Source organism: Heloderma suspectum, chromosome 2, assembly GCF_057233095.1.
Source record: "Heloderma suspectum isolate Gila_16-S chromosome 2, 16-S_ref, whole genome shotgun sequence".
NCBI lineage: Eukaryota > Metazoa > Chordata > Lepidosauria > Squamata > Helodermatidae > Heloderma > Heloderma suspectum.
In genome coordinates this window covers 66,479,728-66,491,325 of record NC_139459.1, presented here as the reverse complement: position 1 = coordinate 66,491,325, position 11,598 = coordinate 66,479,728, and the positions used below count along the sequence as shown (strand labels likewise).

The window sequence follows — 11,598 nt, the reverse complement described above, 5'->3', positions numbered from 1 at the left end:
CCTCATTCTTTTTAGTGAGTTTGCTCCCAGGTAATTTCCATTACAATACATGCGGGTGCACTAAGAACAAAGGTGGCCCAGCCAGGTGGGGTTGCTTACAGCATAGCAATTGGCCAAGAGGATAAAGTTCTGGTCAGGACAATAAACATGTGGCTGGGTGGCAACCCTTGTTTCTATCCTCCAGACAGGAGTGGCAGGAAGAACAGGGAAAAGCACCCTAGTTCTCTCCCTGTGACTCTTCCTTTCAGCCCCAGTCCGCAGAAGGAGACTCAGAAAGAATTTGATGTGCTCAGCCCCACACGCAACTTGCCAAGGTTGTGAGGCAAGATCCCAGCTCAGTCAAACCACACTGGGGGCGTTTCCAGATAACAACAACAAAAAACCACAATAGGTTTTTGCTAAGGCTGTGCAAGGGCTAATCTGATTCTGTGCTAATCTGCATAATACGTAGCAATGGATCACTTCCTTCAGAAAGGATTGCTATATTGGGGAAATGTCACCCAACTAGATCACCTGCTGCTTAGGGGAACTCTAACTGGCCACCTCCCTTCCCTTTAAAGAGCAATTCTACCACCATTTCTGCTGTTCTGGGTAGGGGAAAATCCATAGCCCCAGCCCTGCTGAGCTGAGTTCCTCCCCACCGTGTATGTCAAGGGTTAAAAATTGCTCCAGACACCAAACATAGATAGATCTTCCATTCCCATCCTGCTGGTGTGGAAAAGGACAAGTTGGGCGACCCTCTTTTTTCATCTCATCAAAAGCAATGTGGTACCACCAGTGCTGGAATGAAACCGCAAATATTACTGATTTTATTTCAGTGAAAAATAAGCAAGTACTCCCCCCCCCCCCGCCTCATCCATAATGCTTCCGGTGTTCATGCAAAATGAAGGGGGCACTGGCAAATCCTTTGTTAATTCCAGCACATTTGGGGGTGGCGGTGGTGGTGATGGTCATGGTGGTGTGGAAGACTTGAGACTGTAGGACCATCTCCAGGGGGATCATGGGAATTGTAGTCCAACACATTTGGAGGGCACTAGGTTTGGGGAGGCTGACGTGGGAAGACTTGGCACAGTTTCAGCTCCAGGAACTCCATAGCAGGTTGAAGCAATAGCCATGTAGTGGGAAGAGGCAGGGTTGCAGCATCAAAGCAGCTGAGACAATAACATGAGTCGAAACTAGCATTTGGAGAGGCGGAGCGGGGGCAGGAGAAGGACAATTTAGGGGAAAAAAACACAGCCGGGTGAGCTGGCTTCTCATGAATAAATGAGTGAGCATTTGATGTCAACAGAGAGAAAAAGGCTAGTGTTAGATGCATAGGACTTTTTTCAAGAACCAATATTCAGTCAAGCACTCCCTTCCCCATGGCATTTGCAGCCTAAAGTGCTGCAGCCCAGAAATAGTTTTACCCCCTCTTCTGCTGTTTGCATATAGAACTGGTGAATTACTACGCATTGATCAATAAGGAGGAAAGGGTTGGCATGTTGTGTTTGACTGCATGCACGTGGTGTTAACCAGCTGGATTGTGAACTCGGCTGAGAGATTAAGGGGTGCGGATATGTGGTGAGTGGTCTTCCCATGTTAACATCAGCTGCTTGGAGAATTATAAATGGGGTAGACTCCTGCCTTTTAGCTTTCCTATTGGCAGGAGGTGGGGAGAAATCCAGTCCCGACTCCCTCGATTAAAGTAAGGATAGCAACAACACAACACACATGCTATGAAAAGGAAGGGGTCTCAGGAGTGGTGTGATCACTGCTGCTGCTTGCTCACGGAGCTTTGTAAGCAAATTGTACCCTATGTACCATTGTCTGTGTTCAGAGTAATTTTAACATATCCAAAAGATCAGACAAATATAGTTCAAGATTCAATCAAAACTTGCCGTCGCTTTAAACTGAATGGGATAACTCATATAATGGGATAACTGCACAGGAAAAAAGAAGGCCATGTCTATGATTCTTATCCTGTTGTAATATTACATATATTATATGTAATAATATTCTTTTATTACATGACTTTAAGAACATAACAGCAGCCCTGCTGGATCAGACCAAAGGCTTTTCTAGTTCAACATTCTGTCTTCACAGTGGCCTACCAAGATGCCTGTAGGAACCCCACAGCAGGACATGAGCACAAGAACATCCTTCTACTCATGCTCACTAGCAACTGGTATTCATAGGCATACTGCCTCTGATACTGGAGGTAACGCAGAACCATCAAGGCCTTATCCTCCATGAATTAATCCAGTTGAAGGTGTATATCCATAGTGTAAGGCCCTCATTCTAACTTAGGGAGCAATCCTATGGCTGCTAGACAGCGGCTAGACAGCCATAGGATATGCCATTTTCCGGGAACCAACCTTGGATCCCACGCTCTGAGGTCGGTTCCTGGAGAACCGACCTCCCCCCACTTCCACACTGCCTTGGAGGCAGCGCGGAACAGCCCCGTCCTCCGTGCTCACAAGAGGAGCGTGGAGCAGCTGGAAAGGGGCATGGCTGGGGGTGTTCTGGGGTGGGGAGGGCGTAGCTGCCTGTATGACACATCCAATGTGTCATACAGCAGCCTCCTTCCCTGCTCCGTGATCCCATGGCTAGACAGCTGCAATTGGCTGTCTAGCTAAAATAGCAGGGCAGGAGAAGCGCGGAGGGAATGACCCCCTCCGTGCTTCTCCTGCCCTGCATTGGATAGGCGATCGCCTCTGAGTTCAGCGGCGGCCGCCTATCTGCATAGGATTGCGCCTTTAAAGTCATACAGGCAATGTAGCATTTATACCGCAAGGTCAGGTATGGAAGGAATGTAATTTTGTAGGGTCATGTCATATCTTCATTTGGGTCCATATCAACCTGGTTACCATGGTGTCACCGGCCAACGGTCACTCTTAACTGTCACAAAACAGTTTGTCCGCAACATTCCAGCTGATTCTTAGAGGGCTCAGTGTCCTGCAATAGTAATGGTCAACTTATTTTACCAGTTATATTCGACATAAGCTATAGCAGTGATGTTAGATTATAGTTTTATGTGCTCATAGAGTTTATTTGTTTAAATGTGTGCATGGGCGTGAAACGCATAGACCTGGTCCAATATCTTTTTTTTTTTTTTTTAATTTGCACTTAAATACGTAGCGGGAGAAGGGGGGAATTCCCCACACTTGAAATTCAAATCATTTCTTTTTCTTTTTGTGATTCCTTCCAAGACAATCCTGGGAGCAGAGAGTCGGCTCTAAAACTGGAGAGGCAGGCAAGCGCAACGCGCCGCGCGCAACCCCAAATTTGGCATGGACATTTGGTGACACCTGCTGGCTCTCTTTCGTTCTGTTTGCCTTCTTTCAGGGGAAGAAATCCCATGATTTGAGGGACAGGGCTTGGTGATGAACCCTAAGGAAGAAAGTCGTTCTGTTCTTGTTCGCTGGCAGCTGCTAGCCGTGCGGCCGCTTCCTCAGCCCTTTCTCCTCTCGGTCGATGCGCAGGACGATAAGTGTCTTCTCTGCCATGTGAGCAAACTGGTAATTCCAGTAAACAGAGCTCTTCGGCAGTCACGCGTGACATCCCTTCAAAGGTCCCTCCCCGCCGCCGGTGCTTCACCGTCGCTCAGGAGTTCTGCCGGGGCGTGCGCGCGAGAGCGTTTCGCGCCAGCGCCTTGAACCGGCGCCGCTGCCGCTGCGAGGGCGCCACCCCGCCGGGGCGCCCCTCTGCCTTCCGGGCTCCAGCCGAGCCAGCCGGCGGACGGCAGGCGCTTGGCGGCTCCGCCGGGCCGACCCCGGGCTGCGCCATGAGGAAAGGCGGCGTGGACAACCCGGCTTTCGAGCTCCCCAGCCCGGATCGCGCGGACCCCTGCGGAGCGCCGCTCGCCGCCGCCGGCGCCCCGGCCAGCGACGCCGCCTCGGCCTCGCCCGCTTTGGAGCCCGGCGAGGAACTCTGCGGCATCGGCGCATTCGCGCCCCCTGCCCTGCAGATCTGCAACAGCGCCAAGGGCTACCTGGTCTTCTACAGCCTCCTCTCCATCTTTCAAGGTGAGGGGCCGGCGGCGAGCGAGGGAGAACGATTTCGCACGGACCACCAGGAGGTATCCTGCCAGGAGCCAGGATATCGCCCCGCCCTCTCTGCGCGGCACCTTTCGGCGGATCTCGCTCGGCTCCATACGGAAAAGGCTGTTGGGTGGCTTGAAAAGGGGGTTCGGCAAATTCCTGGAGGAAAAGGCTATCAGTGGCCGCTGGCCCTGAGAGCGCGATGTGCTACCTACCTCCGGGGCCAGAGGCAGTGAGCCTATGTGCACCAGTTGCTGGGGAACATGGGCGGGAGGGTGCTGTTGCGCTCATGCCCTGCTTGTGGGTTTCCCGTGGGCAGCTCGTTGGCCACTGCTTGAACAGAATGCTGGACTAGATGGACCCTTGGCCTGACCCAGCAGGGCTCTTCTTCTGTTCTTCTGCTCTTAAGGCTCCCCTAGGGCAACGATGGGGGGTGGCAGGGGGGAGGGGCGCAAGATGATTATGGGTTACTGTCAACTTCAGACATTATTATTACTTATGAAGATAAGGGTATAGAAAAGATAGATCTTCCCCTCTTTAATAACTTTATTTATTATTATAAAGATAAGGGTATTGAAAACATAGATCCTCCCCCCTTTAAGGATTTATACTTAGTGTGCTGTAGTGGTTAACAGTCTTAGACAAGGACTGGGGAGGGACCCGGTTTCCCATTAAGTCCCTATCATTTCAATGGGTCTACTCTATGTAGGACGAACTGACCTGGTGTGTGAACTGCTGAACTAATCTTACATACTGTTCTTACATGCCTGTCAACAAGGCTGATTCTGGGCTTTGGTAGCCCTTGGCCACATCACATGCCCTTAGGAGTATAGGCAGCTGCCTTATACCTAGTTGGAATATTAGTCCATTCAGGGCAGTATCAACTGCACTGACTGGCAGCAGCTCTCCAGCGTTTTGGAGAGGAACTTTTCCTGGCTCTACCTGGAAATGTCAGAAATTGAACCTGGGACCTTTAATGCGCAAAGTGTACACGCTTACCACTGAGTTCGCCCCTCCCTTTATGCATGCACCCCCTCCTCCTGACCCAGTCCTCCCCACAATGCTGCTGGAGGGAGAAGGTGCATGAGTGCAGCTGGCCTGGCCCTTACAGCGACTTCTGTTAGAGCAGTGTGGACTGGCTACTCTCCCTTGCCAGTGCAGTGGCCGGAACTGGGCCTGTGAGTGGAGGCAGTGGCTGTGTTCCTTTCTTCCCACAGCAACACTATGGGGTAGGTAAGGCTGAGCGATAGTGATGGGCACAACGTCACCCAGTGAATTTTATGGCTGGGTGGGGATTTTTGAACCGGGGTCCCTCCCCAGTCTTCTAGCACTCTTACCACTGCAGCACACTGGCTTTGATGATGATGATCATAATAAATGGGACATTAAAATAAGGCTGCAATCCTAAAGCATGCTTACTTCAAAGCTCATCAAAATCAGTGGGGCTTGTTTAGGGACAAGATGATTAGGATGGAGTTTTAATGGGAAATGAATGGTTGTTTCTCTGTCACAGAGCTAACAGTTGGGACAAAGCTACCCCACCCTTGAAATGCACTTTGCCCCACTTACATTTTTTTTCTGGTGCCGCCACTGAGAAGCAGGGCCCAATCTGCCATGCTGTTTAGGGGGATATAAGTGGGCCAGTGGAGTCCGTGGCTGCTCCTTCTCACCACCCCCTGCTTGCTTGCCCACTCCAAGAGCAGCCATCTCCCCATTCCCACTGCCATCCAATGAGAGAGGTCAAGGGGGTGGGCAGAGGGCTGCCCTTTTGAACTGCCACATGCGCGTCTGTTTTGAATGGAAGGGGGAGGAGCCAGGGTTGCCGCCACTAACAATGGCACAGCGCAGAGGAGGGCCCCCAGCCACTCAAAGGGGCCCAAACCTTCCAGGGGGTCACAGTACTAGCTAGTCACGGCTTGGTGCCAGTGTGCCCGCCCAAGCTGTGGGGGCCATGGCAGCTGCCTGATGGTGCCAACCTGTTCGACCCACTCTAGTGCTCCATGTTAATTAGGCTGATAATTCAGGACTGGGCTCCTGTACCTTTCTTAGTTGTGTAGAAGAAGATAATTCTGGTAGGTGCAAGTTCCCTCCTACCCATCCCTGCATGACAAGCCACAACTGCCAAGATGCACTCTTCTGTGCATTGGTTCAAAGTACAGGAGGCTTGGTCCTCTGTGGTTATGGCCATCGCAAGTTCATTGATTCAGAGGAACCATCTTCCCAGTTTGACAGTCATAGCTGGAAACATCTACACTTTGGCCATCCTTTAGGAGGCCACCTTTTCTGGCTGGTTGTAAATTTTACCCAAGGTTACCTCATGATCTGGAGTATCTACTCTCAATTGATTGTTTCTTGTCTCTCTTTTTTTAGCTTGAATTACAAGGCCTGTTCTGGACTGGTGTTATTACAGCAGGCTGCTTGCTGTTCCCAGTGGCTCCATCCTGTACCACTTTGGTAACATCTGCATGGAGAACATCATATGGGTAGAATAGGGTGAAGATATGTTTGCTTCGAATGTCAGTGCTCATTGGCCTTGTGATTTGATTTCCTGTATGCAGACATGACTGAACTAGTGTGGGGTGGAGCCATGGAGAGTACCAACCACACCACAGATACAGAATGGTATTCTGGGAGGAGAATCCACTTCCTACTCATTTTGCCAGAGGGAAAACAGGTTTGGGAGCTTTTGTTCCTTGGGATCTGAGGGAACTGGAGCCTTCCTTTCACCCTCTTCTCTAGTTTTGAGTTGATATTGAGGGTTGGACTCTTTTCTTCACCCTGCCCCTCCCACCTTCTCTCCTGCTGTGAGGGTGATGAACCCAAATCTTGCTACCCTTTGCTGTGGGAAGAAGCTGCCATAGCTCAGTGGTAGAGCACTTGTTTAGCATTTAAAGGCCCCTAGGTTCAATCCCTGGCATCTCTAGGTAGGACTTGGGAAGACTCCCATCTGAAACCCTGGAGAGCTGTTGCCAGCCAATGTGGATAACACTGAGCTAGATGAATGAGTGGTCTGACTCAACATAAAGCCTATTCCTACGTTCCTAAGTTATGTTGGAATTTGCTTCTCTTCGGTGCAGAATGGCTTTTGGTAGCAAACACCATCGTCGCTACTCTTTTGCCATATGGTTGGGCAGCTGTAGTGTGGAAAAAGACTTTAGACTGTACAGCCTCATTCGCATTTTGGAAGTTCATTTGGTCAAGGACATGGTCTAGACTAGGCTTCTCCAACCTGGTGCCCTCCAGATGTTTTGGAGTACAACCTTCACCATTCATGACCATTGGCCTTGTTTGCTGGGGTTGATGGGAGTTGTAGTCCAAAACATCTGGGTTCGGGAAGGCTAGGTTAGACAAAGTGATTCTAGTCTGCTGACCCAAGTTCCTATACAAAGCTGTAGGCAATGTCCTCCTCTTCTAATGCACAGATCTCTGTGTCAGAATTTTACCTCAGTGATCTTGTACAGTTGTTTTGTACATTAGGGTGAGGGAGGTGGGTGTTAACTGATGCTCATGTGTAGCTAGCTGTTCATTTGTCTGTGAGTATTCATGGCTCCATTTTTATTGTGATTTCTGCATGAAGACTGGCTGACATAATTGCATGTTCCTACTAAAATATATATGGGGTTGGATCCTGATTTAGCCACACTTAGAGTAGACCCATTCAAATAAATGGGGCTTAAGTTAGTTGTGACTAATATAATCCCCACTGATTTCAATGGGTCTACTCTAAGTATCACTAAATTTGGATCCAGCCCATTGTACTGCAGAATTGGATTAAGTGCCCATTTGTGGCTTATTTTAATTGCACATCTCACCTAAAATTAGGGGTGTACGAACCCCACTCACCAAACCGCCGGGGGGCATCTGCTTGGGGGGGGAGGCGATCCATCCCTCCCCCCTGGAATCCTCCCCAGCCGGCTCCACTCTGCGGCAAGGCCGCAGAGCCGCTGGCCAGGGCCAGCCGCAGTCGGACTTCCAGCCGCTGCTGGGCTGCGACTGCAAATGTTGGCTGGTGTAGCGGCCGCCATTTGTGTCCCTGCCTTAGGCCGTGATAGGCTACGTAAGTACTTATGTAGCCTATCACAAAAAGAGCAGGGATGCAAATGGCATAGCGGGCGCCATTTGCGTCCCTGCTGTTTGCCGTGATAGGCTATGTAAATACTAATGTAGCCTATCACAGCTGCTATGCCGTCCGCCATTTGCATCCGCAGCTGTGGCAGCGGACGGCTGAGGCAGCTGACGATGGACCGGACGGCCGACGACCAGTTAGGGTCTGTCCGGGAGGGGGATTCTGGGGGGTGGCGGGGGGTAGTCCGTTCCGCCACGGACTCCGGGGGGCCGGATTCTAAAGAATCCAGCCTCACTGGAGTCCATGGCGGATTTCTCCCCCATCCCTATCTAAAATCCAACCTTCTCCCAAAATGTGAGTCATACTTCAGTTTCTTCCAGGATAGCTAATGTTCCATTCATCAATAGGACTTATTTTGTGATTTTTCTTAGCAACACCTTTAGCAGGGGCAGTAAGCCCATAGCTGGTGTGTGTGTGCGTGTGCTAGGGGGCCTGCCCCCCAAATTTTATCTGCCCCCCAATTTTTTTACAAACAAATAATTAAATTTATCACAGAAATTTTAGAAAACCAACAGGAAAGCCCATGTTTTTCTTCTTAAAAGTAGAGATGCTAATATTTTTGGGCGGTGCCATGGTGGAATCTGCCCACAAATTCTGAATAGTACATGCAATTGAGGCTATACCTGAGAAGATGAAGGAATATTTTGATTTATGCAAACAGTTTTGCATATTTTAAAGAAGCGTTCATAGAGTCATAGAATCATAGGGTTGGAAGGGGCCTATAAGACCATTGAGGCCAACCCCCTGATCAATGCAGGAATCCAAGTCAGAGCATCCCTGACAGATGGCTGTCCAGCCTCGTCTTGAATGCCTACAGTGTGGGAGAGCCCACTACCTCCCTAGGTAATTGGTTCCATTGTCATATTGCTTTAACAGTCAGGAAGTTTTTCCTGATGTTCAGCTGGAATCTGGCTTCCTGTAACTTGAGCCCATTATTCCATGTCCTGCACTCTGGGATGATTGAAAAGAGATGCTGGCCTTCCTCTCTGTGACAGCTTTTCAAGTACTTGAAGAGCACTATCATATCTCCCCCCAGTCTTCTCTTCTCAAGGCTAAACATGCCCAGTTCTTTCAGTCTCTCTTCAGAGGGCTTTCTTTCCAGTCCATTGATCATCTTTGTTGCCCTCCTCTGAACCCTTTCCAGCTTGTCTGCATCCTTCTTAAAGTGCAGTGCCCAGAACTGGACGCAGTACTCCAGATGAGGCCTAACCAGTGCTGAGTAGAGGGGAACTAGTACTTCATGGGAGTTGGAAGCTATGCTTCTCTTAATGCAACCCAAAAGAGCATTTGCCTTTTTTGCAGCCACATCACATTGTTGGCTCATATTCAGCTTGTGATCTACAACAATTCCAAGATCCTTCTCGCTTGTAGTGTTGTTGAGCCCAGTATCCCTCATCCTGTAACTGTGCATTTGGTTTCTTTTTCCTAGGTGCAGAACTTGGCATTTATCCTATTAAATGCCATTCTGTTTTTTTCTGCCCAGAGCTCCAGTCATCATTACTACAACATTAGCCCTCCTCCAGTCATCTGGCACTTCACCTGTGCCAGATGATTTCTCAAGGATAATAGATAGTGGTTCTGAGGGTACTTCTGCCAGTTCCTTTATTACCCTAGGATGCAGTTCACCTGGCCCTGGGGAATTGAACTCACTCAAAGTAATTAGGTGTTCCTTGACCATATTTCTATCAATCTCAAGTTGCAATCCTGCCCCTTCAGCCTGTACTTTGACTTTGCAGGGGGGTGGGGTCATAGACCCTCTTTCAGGAGAAGACTGAGCCAAAGTAGGAATTGAGCACCTCTGCCTTTTCTTTGTCATCTGTTATCATTTTGCCATCCTTATTTAGTAGTTGAACCACCATTTCTTTCCTCTGTCTTTTACTGTGCATGTACCTGAATAAAGCCTTTTTGTTGCTTTTAGCATCCCTTGCTAACCGCAGCTCGTTTTCTGCTTTAGCCTTCCTGATGCCATCCCTGCAATTCTGTGCTACCTGCCTGTACTCTTCCTTTGTAGCTTGGCCTTCCTTCCACTTCCTATATGTGTCCTTTTTTGTTTTCAAGTCATCTCTAAGCTTTTTGTGAAGCTACATTGACTTCTTTTGTTGTCTTCCACCTTTTTTTCTTGTTGGAATTGTTTGTAATTGTGCCTTGAGAATTTCCTTTTTAAAAAAATTCCCATGCATCTTGGACTCCTTTTCTCATTAGAGTTGCTTGCCATGGGACCTTACTTATCACTGTTCTGAGTTTATTAAAATCGGCTTTCCTAAAATCCAGGGTACATGTTTGGCTGCACTCGGCTTTTGCTTCCTTTAGAAGAACTCAAGTATAACATGGTCACTTTCCCCCAGAGTTCCCGTAACTGCTACTTTTCCCACTAAGTCATCTCTGTTGGTTAGGATCAAGTCAAGGATAGCTGATCCTCTAGTTCCTTCCTCTACTTTCTGTAGGAGGAAATTATCTGCAACACAAGTCAGGAATTTCTTGGAGGGGCCATGTTTTTCAGAATTTGTCTCCCTACAAATATCGGGGGAATTGAAGTCCCCCATTACTACTACATCATGCCTCCTTGAAACATTGGCAATTTGCTTTTCAAAAGTTTCATCCTTGTCTTCTCCTAGTAGACTCAAACCACCAGGTTCCTTTTACTCTGCTCCTTTTATTTTAACCCGGATGCTCTCGATGGGACTACCAAGCTCATCCTCCTGTATTTCTGTGCAGAGATAAATATTTTTAATATATAGTGCAACTCCACCTCCCTTTCTGTTCCTCCTGTTCTTTTTGAACAAGTTATATCCTTCAATTGTTGTATTCCAGTCATGGGAGTCATCCCACCAAGTTTCAGTTACACCTATCAAGTCATAATTTCCCTCCTGAATTAAGAATTCAAGTTTGTTCTGTTTGTTTCTCATACTGTGGGCGTAAGTATATAGACATCGAAGACCATGTGCTTTATAGTCTGGCTTTCTTCCTACATGATTTTGAAGACTATTATTGGGCACTGTTAGAGCTGTTCTCTCCATTGTGGTGCATGAGTCTTTGTCCATTGTTACCCCCAACTTTACATCTCCCTCCCCCGTAGAATTCAGTTTAAAGCTCTCCTGATGAAGTTCTTCATGCTGTGGCCAAATACATTCTTCCCAGCCCTTGTGAGGTGCAACCCATCTCTTGCCAACAGCCCATCTTCCAGGAAGTATAGCCTGTGGTCCCAAATCCAAATCTCTCATGTTAGCACCAACTTCCTAGCCAGTCATTCACCTGGAGTATTTTTCTTTCCCTTGCTGTCCCTCTTGAAACTACTGGAAGGATGGATGAGAAAACTATCTGGGCCCCAAAGTTCTTGAGTTTCCTTCCCAAAGCTTCATAGTCTGATGTGATTTCTTCATAGCTTCACTTGGCAGTATCATTTGTTCCCACATGGATGAGAAGAAAGGGATACCTGTCTGTGGGCTTTATGAG

At 48.5% G+C, this 11,598-nt stretch overlaps 1 protein-coding gene across 1 annotated transcript in view; it reads left to right on the top strand.

Moving 5' to 3' along the window:
* The first annotated feature begins 3,102 nt into the window (after window positions 1-3,102).
* SLCO4C1 (solute carrier organic anion transporter family member 4C1) overlaps window positions 3,103-11,598 on the top strand; it is a 69,731-nt gene continuing 61,235 nt past the window's right edge. The window contains exon 1 of the mRNA XM_084833803.1: window positions 3,103-4,004. Within this exon, the coding sequence (XP_084689929.1) occupies window positions 3,764-4,004 (241 nt within the window). The 5' untranslated portion in view covers window positions 3,103-3,763. The remainder of the gene's footprint in view (window positions 4,005-11,598) is intronic.